This window comes from Prorops nasuta, unplaced genomic scaffold (genome assembly GCF_024137725.1).
Source record: "Prorops nasuta isolate Cenicafe-Biocafe unplaced genomic scaffold, Cenicafe_Pnas_1.2 PNAS00005, whole genome shotgun sequence".
In the NCBI taxonomy this organism is placed as follows: Eukaryota; Metazoa; Arthropoda; class Insecta; order Hymenoptera; family Bethylidae; genus Prorops; species Prorops nasuta.
This window is the reverse complement of record NW_027116802.1, coordinates 3153748-3169857: the sequence shown is the minus strand read 5'-3', so window position 1 is coordinate 3169857 and position 16110 is coordinate 3153748. Positions and strand designations below refer to the sequence as shown.

Sequence of the window (16110 nt, the reverse complement as noted above, 5' to 3'; positions counted from 1 at the left end):
GCGCCTGGGCTGGGCCCCCTCTAACAATAAACTTAGGTGAGCCGAACGCCAAACGCACTCTCACCCGCACCAACGCGGCGCGACGAGACGACGACGATAGTCACGCCCGTAAAACCACAAACAAGCTGCTCCTCGCTCGCTCCCTCTCGCACTCGTCCGCGTGACAAAACGCTCGCCGAGAGATTTCAGAGCGCGTCTTCTCGAGACAGCTCCTATATACCTATATACATATACCCCGAGACAACCGAAACTCCATGATTCTGCCCGTCTAACGCAGACCAGCACGCTATAGCCTCCTATCCTGCACTCTCGTACACACAACTGTTTAGCTAAGAAACACTGCAACCTGCTACCGTATACTAAGCTGTCCAGTGCACTCAACTTCCGTAATATCTATCCTTCCACGAAAAACCTACTTCACTTGCATATTCATTTATAAAAGATTTTCCTTCAAAGAATCATCGCCTTTATAATATAATCCTATATATTTCAATTGATCGACTCGTTTCTAGTGTATCACCGTATCAGTGATACATGGAATATCATATATGCTCGTAGTAGTTATACAGTAGTTTTACCCAGCATTACACACTGTACTTTCCAACACGTGTTAGACAGGATCGTCTGTGCCCACGAGGAACGAGAATCTGGAGTTGGTTCTATAGTCGAGCCAGTTGTATTTGTGTGTGAGAAATTCGCACATGTATTTTGCTGTGTCGCTGCCTGATAGAGATCTCTGTACGACGAGGACTATGCTTACTCGCGTGTCGTTTGGCTGTGTGTGTGTGCGCGGTAGACACGCATATATGTCTTTCCATCTCAGGTCAAACGCGCAAAACTTTCGATAGTAAAGGAATATGAGACTCGTGCAGCTTGCGCGCACAACAAACGTACCTAAAACCTGTTTAATATACTATGTAATAAACTTTTTATCGTGTGTCTCGTTTGATCAACTAGAAAGGAAGGAAATTTGCAAGGCTCCTAAAGTTCCTATATTCAAGGATCAGTTTCAAATCCTGCACGCGTCTTTCAGCTAAGCGACACCCTCTTTTGTCTCTCGTTATCCAATATGACGCAGTTCCACGAACGTTCCTCGTATAAACAAACGCGACTACTATATCTATAGGTACTAAGAAACTATAGACTACTATACAAACAATAAACTTTGAAATTCTTAATTTGTAATTGATCTGAAGATATCAGCTGCTATTCCTTCAGTTAATTATTATGTTACAGGTATTACAATTCCCCAATAAAGCACTTGAAAAACCTCATCATTTCATCGAGTAATCATATTTCTTTAAGTAGCTTACAAAAACACCGAGATAAGTTTTCATGAAGTAAAAACAGATAGGAAGGTTCACCGATAGAAATTCATTAATAACGTAATTAGATGCCATATCGAAAAAGGAAATATAATATGTTTAATATCGCGAAATAATGGAAGATCCAGAAGTTTTATAATATACTGCAGTCTGAAGTCAGTTAAAGTTTAATGATGTAAAATTGAGTTCTTGGTGGAAGGTTTTGCGGGTATGAAAGGTTTCGTAGAGTAATAAAACAATTGGTATTTCAATTTGAATAAAAAGTGTTAACGAAGTTTTCATTGAGATATGAAGAGATATTGTAAGAAGTAGGTTTAAACTTCATTATTACTGAATTAAATTATGGATAGCGCGCGAATGTGCAGTAGAATACCCGTATGTGCGTTCCGCACTGTATAGCTTCTTTGAAACACAATGTACGCGGGTGCTGTGCTCGTGAAAACCACAAAATACATACTAACATAGAGCCACATGCTACTATTGCTAAGAGTTATTACATGGCACGTCTCCCGCTTTAATGTAAGCAAATTATACCAAAGTAATCAATTAGATAATTAATGGACACTCTGCGCAGTCCCTCGTTTTAATATAATTTCAACTATTTAAGACGTGCGGTGCAATACTTTTTAAATTCGTTGATTATAGCTTGTGCTGTCAATTATGTGAGATGAAAGGAACGCTGAGAGCTTTTTTTTAAATTAAAACAGCGCGGGCATGTATACCTTGTTTCGTATCTAGTTATACATTTGAAATTTTAAACAGAGTAGAGGTTAGTTTTATTTCCACGGAAACTACTTAAAACGAGTAAGAATTTATGCATGCGTCAACAGTCTCATCTCCGTAGCACGATCAACCTGAAAGCATAATACGAGAGTGTGATGTTTGAAAGACATTCACGTACATTTACGTGTGAATGACTGCGTGGGAGACTACGTTCGTACGTGCAATAAAGCCAAATATACTAGACACTACAATATGTTTAGTATGCGTGAGCATCAGATAGGGATAATCAAAGCTGCTTGTACATGCTCAATTAGTCATGAGGAATTTTTTAATTATGCTAGAATGATTTTAATTTCTTTCAAAACTTCTTGATTCAGTTGCGACACGAAATATTATAAAAATATATAAGTTAAAATAAAATATGCTTTAATAAACATACAACAGATGAAATATCACCTCGTGCTAATTATTCTTTTATATAATATTTATGAATAATAATATAATATATTAATGTAATCACAGGCGAATTTTCGGAAATACTGATTTCTCCTGTACCTCACATCGACATAATGAAATATTATTATGCACATTGTCGGCTGCAACAAAAATCAAAAGTGCAGGTCGAGGTGATCGATTATTCCGTAATAAACATTACTCAATTGTATGGATCTATCGATTACTCTTAAAATTGGGGAGAATTAAAGGCTGTGATAATTTCAGATGTGATCTATTGTTGGTACTTGCATATTATTCTCTGGGCAACGATCAATTAGGATAATTTATGTCAGAATATTTAGTGTCCCTATATATAAGTATTATTTCTATAAACGAAGACTCGCGATTTTATTCGAGTGAGGGAGAGAGAGAGAGAGAGAGAATCTGAAGAAATGGAAAAAAGTTTGATTTGCTCGCGCGAATGTGTTGAGTGGTCTAGTATTTGCGTGTACGCGTGTGGTGGTAAATGGCTGTTCCAGGGGTGGTAACGGTGTGAAAAGGGTGGAAGAAGCATACATGCCCGAGAGATATTATGCAGATAAAATATTCATGGCTATCGAATCTTGTGATCGGAACCGCCTTTATTTTTCGAGATGAATAGAAATGGTTCTGCTCTCTCCATCGGCTCCCCAACACCGATTTCCCTTCTCTCTTTTTATCATAATAATTTTAGATAATTTCATGGCTGATATAAATAATATAATCGGAATCAAATTATCTGACACCATATACACAGGTAAGTTATGTAAATAGTAGATAAAATATTATTCTAACGATAAATTTATAAAGTGTAACGTCAGTGAAGTAATCAGTAAAAGGCTAGAGTTACGAAATTTATTAACGGATGTATAAGGTGATTGAAAAAAAAATTCAACTTGATAGGTATCGCCTCATTAAATGATACCTGCGTATAGTAAAATTAATAGAAACTTGATTCTACAAACATTTTCTTTAAGAAGCCGAAACATAAATAATTGAACAGATCGGGTTGGAAAGGGCATATTTAAATAACGTAGCGAGTTAAAAAAATAGCAATCCTATTCCTTTGCAAAATTGATATACTGTAGGTAATCCAGTACTTCACTTAATAATTATTCATATAATGAAGCCGTCGTCGATGTTCAATAAACAATTGGGAATATAATTGATTATGACAGCTCGTATGTAAATGTGTGGAGAGTTTTTGTCGTTGAACAGTCTCGATACTTATTACCATAAAATCATAAAATACTGAGCGGATTAAATTTCAATCAGCAAAATGTTAATAACGTGTATTGTAAATTTTAGTGCTACCTGCAATAGTTTGGCGTCCTAAATGAAATTCAATTAATTTTACGCAAGTGCAACGCGACGCACGACCAGGGAAAAATGAGTTCGTTAGAGCAGACTCGATAATTAAGCCAACCTTGTCTAGAGAATAATTGGAAGGATAATGAACTAAAAGCGTATGAATATGAATTCACGTATGAGCTCTCGTACAAGCGATTGTCATACGCTCCATATGAGCCTCATATGAATCCCCAAATGAATAATTTGACTAAAAGGATAAGGTGTACCTAGAAATGAAAAATGAGACTAGTGATACGTATATAATGTATGTATATATTCTCCTACGTGTCATGTATCTTCCCGAATCTATTCTTAAGCCACAGAGTGCGTTAATCACGAGACGGAACTGCAGGCACAACGTGGTCAATTTGCAGGTCACGGATAATAATGGCAAGACTGGGAAAACGTTGGCAGGCAGGCCGTCCATTCTTTAAGCCAATAAAACCATATATCCTATTCCTATATTTATATACCATTCCCCATGAAGCTCTAACGTCTGGAAACTATTCTATCGACAAGCTCGAATCTTCCAACAATTATACAGATATACTTTCATTTTGTAAAAGAGTATATAGAGAGTGAAAGGGTACCAATGGAATTAATTAGGAATAGGGACATTAAGGTTGATTTTTGTAGATGAGTGACTCGAGTCAAGGTGCAATACATCGTACACAAATAGGAGCGAGAAGTATGAGCAGATTGCAGCGAAGAGACACGATTTCCATTCTTTGATTACTGGAAGCTCGTGAATGAGGTGAAAGCAGGTAAGGTAAGGTGATACGTAGGTTGGGATGTGGGCTGGGGTGGGGGAGGATGGTCGGAAGTACAAACCCCCAACATAAAGGAGAGAGAATACACAGTGACCGGACCGAGGGTATGTAGCAACTACCGGTTACCGGTTCACGCAGGATACACCAGTGCCAGCATAGTGCATCCGGTATACTGGTAATGAAATACAGTAACACAATATCCGCGATATTCATGCGTGGTGTGGCGTTACACGCCGAATACCCTTCACCTCTCTATGGATTATTCAAGAGTATCTCGTGACATCCGGATTAATTCGGCATCGAACTAACTCCGCTCTGACAATTTTCTCCTTCGGCAAACAATGCAAACCTTCCTCTTTCCCACCAATTCAATTTTTTCGCCCCGTTCTCCCGTTCTTTTGTTCCCAGCGCTTTTTACTTTGCGAAAAATGTCAGAGATGCTCTCCGGCTATTTTTCCTGCAAATTGGACTTGCAGGCTATATGTGCAGGAAGAACGTGTACGGTATTCGCTTGCGCGCGAACGACTGGTCATACGGAAACGGCGCCATAAAGCTAATGATCCCTAAGTGATCCATATACGACGACATGATGACTGTTGTGCCAGGGAGAACCGAGATTACCAACGAATGGAATGGAATGGGATGGTACATCCCATCATTATCCAATGATCTACAACATCTCTTCCATCGGCGACAAAGACCACACCTCAGCTGGTGCAGTACCATGAGAATAACGCGCGAACCTTTCACCAGTCTTCAGACTTTTTTTCTATATAAACAAAAAATCCGTAGACAGAGGATACATTGTTGCGTAAAAACAACGAGTGCACCATTCGTTCTCGTTATAATGAGCTGTAAAATAATCGGATTTCTTTTCTCTAATTTTTTTTACGAGCAAGAGAGATAGAGGGAAGAGATAATTCTTTGAGTTTCGTGGCTCTATGGTAGATCATTATTGATAATAGATAGCACGTATTTTCTAAGGGGTTTGTTAAATAGGTTTTGTTAAATGAGCACTGTCGTTTCATGGTGTTAACGTATCAGTATGTTTGGCATCTAAACCACGGTGTACCGCAAGATTGCACCAGCTATCCATCAAGCTCAGTTCCTCGTTGTTCAGGATGACCACCTGCATCTCGCCTAACAAGATTTTCCTTCCTATAGATCATCCTCCATGATCGAATGGCTTCGTGCACAGTTATCCTCGATGAAAGAAACAATTAGTCTCGAATACACGGCTATCATCGTACTTGGAAGATATCACCGGAGATGAACGAATCACGTGGACAATTTTGTTCCCCTATATATGGCAACCTGGACCGACTGTTTAATCGCTCTTGGCTTATTTATTCGCATTAATCTTACAGCATTAGCCAGAGAATCATGGCAACAACAACCAACGATACTATGTAATACACGATGCTAGCTATATCAATCGATTAAGCACTTGGAAAGGTCTTCCCTTTTTTCTTTAGCGAGATTACTTAATGAACAATTATCCCCCAGCCTGTCTTATCCCAGCAGCTGGTGATATTAAATCGTTCTGGGCGATCCCCGCCGGGGAACTTTATTGATTAAAGGAAAATCCTGTGGAATGTCAATGCATCAATTTGAATGGCGAATGAGAGGCGGTAAGGGGGAACAAAGTGTGCTATTGACGAACATTGTGGACGATTAGAAAATTGTTGCAAAGTCACTGTACGGTCATATTTCAAGAATCTCGGATGACTTCAGTCGCCATATTCCTATGCTAGGCCAAGCCGTCCACCTCCCGCTGTTAATTTACGAGGTGTAACACCCGGCGAAAACGACGCTCGATTTTTTAAAAATGCCGCACCGTTCCCCGGGGCGGTATAGCAATGAGGAGATAATATATGTTTTCCACGTATTCATGCGTGGAACGATCGTTTTTCGACACTTATATGCCCGAAATAAAATTCTGCTTAACTTATGGTACCAAGAGAGAGAGAGAGAGAGAGGGAGAACAGTTGGTAGAAACGCCCGTGGGAAGAAGAGTGATTCGGCGAGGTCTCTTCCGTGTAATGGGAGGAATATCCCGTGTGTAAAATATGTCGCCATATGTCGGCTAGATTCTTCGCCGTGCAACGACGCGTCGATTCAAAAAATGATGTATGTATGTGGACGATATATGTATATAGTATATTTTGCATGGCAAAGCTATCGACCCGTAGGAATCTGGGTTAACGCCGACTTGGCTCGCTGGCTATCTAATCTGTCAGCGAATTTCGTCGTTTCTCCAAAAGCTGTAGAGCGTTATCTTCCTAGATCACCGTTAAACCTGAAAAGAGCTAATACTAACAAAAAATGAAGTAGGGAAATGAAGTTTCATACCCAAGATTATGTCCTTCGGAGATGACTTTAAAATAGCGTTAGATATAACGTAGTGCACCCAGGTGCTATGCATCCTTGTTATTCCTGCTCGCATCTTTTCATCCTTCACTATATATATATATATATATATGTACGGCCTAAGGATAGAGAAGGAATGTATAAGTACTCGGGTCAAGACACATGTTCGTGTCAACTGAATACTTCATCAACAAAGTTAATACGCTGATACCACTAGACACGCCATCCTCTCTAAACAAAATTTATCTCTGCAAGAAAGCCTTCTTTCTTCCGGAAGACGAGAAGTCACACGAAAATGAACAAAAGAAAAAGGAAAATCGCGATACTATAAAATAAAAATGAGATAAACTCACTTAAGCATTAACGCTACCTTCGCCGTCGATGCTTGGGAAATCAACAAATGATTTATGAATCAGTTCGCTCGCTGAACGCTAGGAACATTTATGAATTCAGCGAGGATTACCAACGGTTTTTGCGAGGTGCCTAACTTTATATAAAATTCTTGTTTAATAAGTTACAGGCAACTTTTCATTAGCTTCACTAATTAGCGTGAGATTATAGTTGAATAAAATTCTACCATATTTACACGCACGCATGTTTCATGAAAATATTATATCTTTGTAAAAGACAAAGAAGATAATATTCATTTAAAATTTTTCAATCTGAATAACAGATGTTACAGGCGATGGAAGTTTAATCGAGTTGTTGTTTGATGACTTTCTTGCCCGGAGCTCTTAGACCTATAAAATGCCGTCTTATATCTTTATTACCTCATCACAGAAACCCCCCCGCAAGCAGGACCATGGCTCACGTTCGACGGCTCGTGTGGATATTTCGATAATTTATATCTGTAGAGGAGAGGAGAGACCCTGAAGCCTTCGGGATAAAAAAAGTTCCAGTGCGTTCGAACGATCAAGCGGTCCTTTCACGATCGAAATAATGCCCCTTGTATTTACTTTACTATATGTCATCCATTATGTACAGCACGGTTTTTACGATCTAACGAGCAAATTATACACGAATCAAAGGTTTCTCTTCAAAACTTTCCCGAAATATGCTACTTTGTAATAGAATATATAGGTGCATGTATATATATACAATAAATATATAGCAAAGAAAGGTCTACGTTATTTGTTCCAAGGTTTAGAGTCGAATCGCTCAAGTGACACAATGCTAACTAAGCACATTCAGGCTTCTATTCGGGCATACAAATTGTTTTCCCCCTTTGGAGAAGAGCTCTTCGTTGGCGCTACTAAATCGCGCTCATTGACGCTGACATTAACCTGATTTCGTTTCACATAGTCCAAAGGCTGTGCTGGAAGAAAGGCGTTCGTAAATTCTCTTAGTCAGCCTCGCCAAAGGGAATATTCGCTTTAAAGAAGAATCCTCAGGCGCTGACGTATCATCAGTATTAGCAAATGAATAGAAATATTCGTAGGGCTGGAAGGAGAAACGAGATAAGGATAAGATCCTCCTTTTAGGAGGATATGCCGTATCTGGAGCAAAGTGCACCAAAGGAATCCTACGAATTGGAACCATTCAATAGACGAATGTAATGTACAGTTCACGCGTCTTTCACGAATACCGGTGGCTCAAAGGTTTTTCGAGCACATCCAACCCTTTAACGTTAATGCGCGCCAAGAGTACCGTATTTGTCCTCTAATTTCCCACCATCTATAGTTTGCCCCAACATTTATTAACCATATTAATTTTATATCCCCTGACCCTTCGATAAGCTTCATTCGGCACAATTTGTTATCCAAATATTTGGTAAGAATACACCGATATATTGTATTGTACAACAAGGGTGCGGCTGAAATTGTATGGCGCGTATTTTTCTATAAGTACTAAGCAAGTATAAGCTGTGGATCTTTTGACCTGGTACTAATTTTTCGCATCCACCCTTGCTTCCTTTAGCCCACCAAGGACGTAGTACTCTTGGCCCAATATATCTCCATGTTAAAGGGGACGGTCGTTGCACGTTTGGAATTGCTAGGTTGATGCTGCCACTTGACCCTCGTCACAAAACTTCTCCATCCTTTGCTGCCTTGGGACAGGAACTGGAGCTTGGATATCTTCATTTCTTCATTTGGACCACATGGCCCATATCGATATAGTCAAAATGCCAGTCGATCCACAGCCGCGACTGCGTAAATAGCCCCTGATGGAACATAAATCATACTCGTGTGATTAATTCCAAGCGTCGCTGCTCGGAGTTTAATTAAATGCTCCATCTCCTCATTTTGGAATACCAGTGAAAACTTCTGTTCTCGCCTCGCCTTATCCGAAGATTTCATTAAAGCCGCTTAATTAGTAGACGCAGTTTTCTTTATCCTTATTATTTTTACATCTCTTCTCTCTCCAGTCCCAATAACAAAGAGCTTCAATTATGAATAATGCTCCCCAGACTACATTGATCGGAAAGGAATGAAATATTCCTTGAAGAGACCGTGTATAATACAGTAGGTTTAAGGATCATTAGCTCATTTACTCAGAAGCTCGATTTTTCACAGTGAAGCTACGATTAGATATTACTGATATACAGATCAATTAATAAAATAATCAATTTCAATTTATATATACTTTATTGTCATTAATCTGTAATTATACGATAATTACGAAAATTTTCCTAATTCATCCAATTAATTATATATACGGTTCCTAAAAATTCATTTTCAAATTTAGTAATACTGTGCAGTATTCTCTCAAAAATTAAAAAAAAATATATGTTCTGTCGTATACCTATTTTTATTCGAATAAGGAAGGACCACCTTTTCTATTAATTGGTAAATATCTTGCTAAATATATGTTTAATAAAGATTGAAAATGAATAGAATTGACTATAGTTTCCATTTTTTGCCAAATCCATAAATTTCACAGATGGGTATGTACCTCTGATGGAACAACCGGCGTTAAGAATGAGTCTGTATGCTGTATGTATAGTGTTACTATAGGTCGTCCTGTGGTTAGCGGGGTTGGCGGGGTTGTGTGTGTGTGTGTGTGTGTGTGTGGCCCGGTCTCGATCGTCTGTCACTACTCGCTCCACTCGCTCGCTGCATGCATTTGCAGTATTTGCACGTGCAAGTGTAACCTAACCTAAAAACTCTATGGTCTGTCTGTAGCAGTCTGTACTCTGTAGAGTCTGTAGTAGTCTGTACCAGACTATTAAATAATTGACATTGGGAACCGCGCTATTTTCTGTAATGTAGCTAATATTACACTATCCTGTTACTATAAACTTAAAAAGCATTTCTAGTTTGCTTAAAATTTCATGTCTGATTAAATTAACGTGATTTCACTCGATGCTACATAATCTTTAGGTTTTAAAATGTTGAAAGAATATTTTTTAAAGTATCACTCGGAGGAGCTATTGCATATTTTAAATGCTCCTGAGGATCATCTCTGTTACTCAATTTACATAAAGTATGATTCTTTATCCAAGATTTTTTATAGTGTAATATAATATTTAATTTTTAGCTTTTTGTCGTTATTTGATGTTGATGTTGAAAATGCCAATAAAATCCTGCAACGACCAAGAATTTTTTTACCTTTATGTGATATTGGAGCCATAGAAGCTCAAAAGGAATTGGCAAATAATGATCAAATAGTCAAAAAAAGGGTATTATATTATTAATATTAAAATTTTTATATAAAAATAATGTACTTTCTTACTCAGGTGAAAACAAGGATTACTGGAGTTCCTCCCGCAATTGATGAAAGACAAATTGGAGGCTTGATTTCTATTAGTGGTATTGTAGTACGAACATCACAGCCCACTGTATTAAAACTTCTAAAACGTTACAAATGTAAAAAATGTGACCATGTAACGTTAATAAAAGTAAGTTTATTATAAAGCTTTTCTATGTAACTGTTTATCTACCAAATTAAATATATTTTACTTTTGCAGTTGGAATGGGAAAGACAAACATTTAGGGAAGTCAAAGAATGCGAATCTTGTCATGTCAAAAATATTTCTGCTATTACAATATTGGAACCAGATGACTGTTCTGATTATCAAGAAATAAAGATTCAAGAAAATTATACAATGAATAACAACAGCACATATGCTGTAAGTCTACAAGTGGTATTGTTGGATGATTTGGTTGACAAATGTAGACCAGGGGATAATGTAACAATTAATGGAATGTATATACATAAATGGGGAACATTGAAAGCAGATATACGAGCTGTGGCTACAATAATCATGATTGCAAACAGTGTATCAGTACGGCGAAAATTATCAGAGACAACTTTCTCAAATCAAGAGATGAAAGATATTTTTAGCGATTATTGGAATCAATATAAGTCTAAGTCGTTGGTTGGAAGGGATAGAATCTTAATGTCAATTTGTCCTCAGGTATGTTATTAGAGAAATCAATTCATAGAAAACTTATCAAAAAAATATTAAAACTAAATTTCTACATTATCATCACAGTTGTATGGCATGCATACTATAAAATTAGCACTAGCTGTTATTCTAGCAGGTGGTGTTCCTAAAATGAATGATGCAGGTAAGGCTAATAACTGATAGAAACTATATTCTTTTAGCTTCATTGAGTTATTTATTATAGGCACGCGTGTTAGGGGCGAACCTCATTTACTTATGATAGGTGATCCAGGGACAGGTAAATCGCAAATTTTGCGCGCGGCATCCCGATTAGCAGTAAGATCCGTACTTACAACTGGAGTTGGTACAACTGCGGCTGGACTAACAGCAGCAGCAGTAAAAGTATTTTTATGTAAAAGATGTAACCCTTAGTCAGAATACTTCTATATTTTTCGAAAAATATGCTACAACTCGTTTACAATCCTAGGATACTGATGGTTGGCATTTGGAAGCAGGAGCTTTGGTTTTAGCGGATGGAGGTATTTGCTGTGTAGATGAATTCACAACAATGAGCGCACAAGACAGAGCAGCTGTACATGAAGCAATGGAGCAACAAACAGTCTCTATTGCAAAAGCAGGCATGGTGAGCTCATTGAACACCCGCTGCTCTGTTATTGCTGCTATTAATCCAGTAGGAGGCCGATTTACCGACGATGATGAATGGAAAACGCGTTTAGGAAATCCTCTTCTTTCTCGTTTTGATTTAATTTTACTCCTCAAAGATAATAAGAATGCTGAGTGGGATAAAATGACATCTGATCACATATTACATGCTGCCCGTACAAATCATGATAATAAAATGCTAAAGTAATTTAAAATTTACTGTATTTTATTATTGAAGAAAATTTGTATTAATGCCATATTCCTATTTTCTCCTTTAAGTGAGTCCACAAAGCCGATGGATTTCTTAAAATCTGAAGGAATATGGAAAGAAGAAAGCTTACGCGAATATTTCGCTCATATTCACACGTTAAAGCCAGTGTTAACCAAGTTCGCTAAAAAAATATTGAGTGCTACGTATCTTTATCATAGGTCAAATCCAGATAGGAGAGCTGAACGTACAACAGTTCGGCTTTTAGACAGTTTAATAAGGTATGACGTAAAGAGAACATTGCCTTTCTTAAGATTTTCGTCTACAATTTGGAATAACTCTTAAATTTTAAGACTGGCTGAGGGTCATGCTCGACTAATGTATAGATCGGAAATTGGTATTATGGATGCATTAATTGCTGCAGATTTAATTGGCACTATCTCCCCGATTGAGAAAGAACTTAATTGTTCGTTTCCAGTTGATCCAATGGAAACTTATCGTGCCAGAGGTGAGATATATATTCTTAAATTTAGTATATACAATATTTTCAATTGCTTCTTTTTTGTTAGGAAGAAAATTGCTACAGATAATAGGCCTTGAAGAAATGGAGCATTTGCTATAAAAATTGCTTTTAGTTAAATAGTTTAAATGACATAAAAGAAGTTAGTGATTTAATTTTAATTTAAGAGTATAAAATTGAAAATATATAATTAATGTATTTTTCTTTTTCGCTAAAATTATAACAGCATTTAAATTAAAGGCAATACTTAATAAAATAAATTAACGCGATACTTTATATTCTTAAATATTTTATATAAATGCTCATTAAATGCTTTAACTATTTATAATTAATTTTAATGTATATGTGTAAATATTATTCAATAACTTTTAGCATCAAATAAAAATGTTAAGTTACTAACATAAATTTTGTAAGTATCAAATAAAACATTCATGCATTACTTAGAAATACATTTACGAGAAACTTTAACAGAGGGAAGTACACATCAAATTTTAACTGTTTTAATTATTGCTGGCTTATAGTAAAGTAATAAGTACTATTTTAGTATCATATCAATATTCATTATCTTCTTCTACCATCAATAAAATTCACTTAAATGTTTGTAATGAAATTAATTTTTTATACTTGGATCTTAACTTCATCAGAGAGAAATATTCTTGTACATTTTAAATACTCAAACATAATAATACAATTTACATAGAAGTAGGGTATATATATTTAAATGTATATATAAATATATGTGTATGCGCATATTTAATGAGAAAAATATATATCGTATGCGACGAGTTATCATCTAAACGAATTTTATACATTAAAGTAAATTATCGTTCATATAAAATTAAATGTATTGTAATGTTTAAAATGAATCAAAACATAAACTTTAACATTAAAGAACTTCATATACACTATGGATATAGCTTTTAAGTAAACTTTTCAGCTAAAAGGATATACCAGATTCTTAAAACATGGGCTTGAAAGCACACTGTGTATTTGATCTTGAGATAAATCATTTATTTATCTAATAGCGTGGCTGTTGGGCCTGTTGGGCAGCATTAGCCATTTGAGTTCGCACGGCATTAGCAGCAATATTGGTCGCAGCATTTTGAACGTGTTCACTTCTTAAAAATGTAGCTGCAAATTCTTGTTGGGCTTTAGAAACACTCGCGCCGGATGAGCGGTAAATGCGATGAATCTGGGAAATATTAATTTTGTTATAACTTAGTTTTAGAATTGATCAAGCTTTTAATATACCTTTGTCAGTAATAGCAAATCTCCAAGAGCTGCAGCAACAAATCCTAGTGTAATGATGAGCATCAAAATACCAATAATAACTTTAGTCGGCGATTTACCAAATGAAGTAATGGCGACCAATAAACCACTAAAATAATAAGACAAATTGTACAACATTTAAATTTTTCTTTCAAGGTTTAAATGTAAAAGTATAAAGTTATAATTACCAAGTTCCTGAATTATGAATTCCTAACGCTTGAATAGTTGTTACAATTAGTTGGAAAAAGAAAACAAAGAAGAATACCATGAAAAAGAATGAGCTGTCATTTCTGTTGATTCAGAATAAAGTTAAATTAGTATATTTGCAGCATAAAAAATTAATGTGAAAATTATTTTGTAACTTACTTGAATGCTCGGTATGCAGGTCTAAACCAGCATAAAAATGAAAATGGAGTGAAAAGTATAAGATAAAGAAGAGCCAGTCCAAATGTTGTTGCATCACCTTCAGCGAGCAAAAGTATAAGTCCACCAAAACAATTCAATAACATTACACATCCGTGAACTGCAGATAAAAAATATTTAATAAAATTAACGGTTCTTATGATTAGTTACGTTAACAGTAAACACAAAAGCACATACATATCCAAAGATAATATAAGTGCCTGACAACTTTTTGAAAATTAGCATGTATTTCAATATCAATATCTTGATAAAAACAAGGCTGGCAGCAACATTTTGCAGGTAATGGAGGCCAATTGTAAAGCTCTGAATGAAGCCTACCTCTTCTGGCTCTCAATTCCTCATCATCTGCCATCTAAAACCAGTTTAATCATTAATTAGTCAGATTTTAAAGCCTGCATATGGTAAATTAATTGAAATATTGGGCTTTACACTTGTTGATGTTGGACTAGTTGCAACATTACTAAGAGCTTCGTTTACTACTTGCTGAGGAGTACGAGTGTATTCGGGAGGTGGTGGATCCTGATTAGAAGGTCGTAGGGTCGCTGGTATTGGAGTTGCTCCCATACCTCCATAGAGGGGAGGATTTGCTGCACCTCTTATTTGAGATGTATTTTGAGTATGTGTTTCAGCAAATGGGTTATAATCTTCAATACCTGTATTAGCAGGTGTGGAATTAACTGCTCTTAAGACTGCGGGATCCTAATGAAAATATTAATTAATATATTAATATTATTGTTGTTTTAATAAAGCAGGCATGACACACTAAAGTTATATAGAAATTGATAAAAACATTAAACCAGAAACTAACTAGATCTTTGAATCACCAGAGAAACGTTGTGTGAAAATTTTGTATAGTTACAAATAAAAATAAGTTTACATTAGTTTTATAATTTTAATAAGAATAGACTATCCATTCAGGTGCATTATAGATTATTTTTTAAATGATAACATTCTTTACAAATTTAATAGTAACAAAAGTAAAATGAAGGGTGAAATTTTTTAAAACAATTTTGACAAGTACAATTATGACTCAGTATGGCTCTGCATACCTTCTTATCATCAATACTGTCAACTGAGATATTTTATACATACCGCAAAAGGATCGTTAACCATAGGTTCTCCAAACGGATTAGGCTCATCGAAGCCGGACATTTTGACGGTTCAATATTTTCTGAACCGCGATTGAGAAGTTTTAATAATTGTTTGATTTTAATACAATTAAAATGATCTTATCAAAACTTGTTTAAGAATGACCCATGCTGTTTCAGCTACTTCTGTGATAACTGACTTGGTATAATTGGTAATTCAGCACTGTTTGCACTGTTTGGCAAAATCGGCACTGGCAGTACTGGCACTGGAGTGGTGTCAGACAGTGATGACGAAGATCTGACGTAAAGTCTAATCCACCGGACGATAAGACTCAGGCGCGACCGTTGAATCAAGTCACTCAAGAGTTCAAGACGTCATTTTATCCATTCTATCTCTTTCATAGTTGTTCGATAGCGACCTCTACTTTTAATAAGGACGCTATTTTTAACTATAGTATTTGAGGCTCCCTTGAGTTGAGGGGTTGAGAGTGTGACGATTGTGATGACCGACGACAATAGGCGTTTACCATTTACAGATTTAGATCGACTGATGTTAACAAAAGTAAAAAAAATTGGTGCACAGTAAAAAATTGACTCGTA

The 16110-nt window shown here is 36.3% G+C and overlaps 2 protein-coding genes across 2 annotated transcripts; one reads left to right on the top strand and one right to left on the bottom strand.

Annotated features, from left to right (window-relative positions):
• The first annotated feature begins 10002 nt into the window (after nucleotides 1–10002).
• LOC136773279 (DNA helicase MCM9-like) lies at nucleotides 10003–13264 on the top strand. The gene is made up of 10 exons (XM_066726833.1): nucleotides 10003–10435; nucleotides 10490–10631; nucleotides 10689–10850; nucleotides 10920–11369; nucleotides 11448–11523; nucleotides 11584–11741; nucleotides 11827–12206; nucleotides 12282–12491; nucleotides 12564–12718; nucleotides 12780–13264. The coding sequence occupies exons 1-10, from the start codon at nucleotides 10341–10343 to the stop codon at nucleotides 12830–12832; spliced, it is 1881 nt and encodes a 626-aa protein (XP_066582930.1). The 5' UTR covers nucleotides 10003–10340; the 3' UTR covers nucleotides 12833–13264.
• A 182-nt stretch (nucleotides 13265–13446) lies between these two features.
• Scamp (secretory carrier membrane protein) lies at nucleotides 13447–15846 on the bottom strand. Its single transcript, XM_066726834.1, has 7 exons — nucleotides 15515–15846; nucleotides 14852–15121; nucleotides 14600–14774; nucleotides 14366–14522; nucleotides 14188–14289; nucleotides 13982–14108; nucleotides 13447–13922 (listed from the first exon to the last, which is right to left on the bottom strand). Exons 1-7 carry the CDS (start codon nucleotides 15572–15574, stop codon nucleotides 13749–13751), a joined length of 1065 nt encoding a protein of 354 aa, XP_066582931.1. The 5' UTR covers nucleotides 15575–15846; the 3' UTR covers nucleotides 13447–13748.
• Between the last annotated feature and the right edge of the window lie 264 nt (nucleotides 15847–16110).

Excerpts from the sequence above, each read along its gene's own strand:
- Scamp (XM_066726834.1), bottom strand. The coding sequence starts at position 15,574 with ATGTCCGGCTTCGATGAGCCTAATCCGTTTGGAGAACCTATGGTTAAC. Across the intron at positions 14,775-14,851 it reads CTAGTCCAACATCAACAAGT|ATGGCAGATGATGAGGAATT; the intron begins GTAAAGCCCAAT and ends AACTGGTTTTAG. Across the intron at positions 13,923-13,981 it reads ATTTGCTATTACTGACAAAG|ATTCATCGCATTTACCGCTC; the intron begins GTATATTAAAAG and ends AATATTTCCCAG.
- LOC136773279 (XM_066726833.1), top strand. The coding sequence starts at position 10,341 with ATGTTGAAAGAATATTTTTTAAAGTATCACTCGGAGGAGCTATTGCAT. Across the intron at positions 10,851-10,919 it reads ACCATGTAACGTTAATAAAA|TTGGAATGGGAAAGACAAAC; the intron begins GTAAGTTTATTA and ends TTACTTTTGCAG. Across the intron at positions 12,719-12,779 it reads GGAAACTTATCGTGCCAGAG|GAAGAAAATTGCTACAGATA; the intron begins GTGAGATATATA and ends CTTTTTTGTTAG.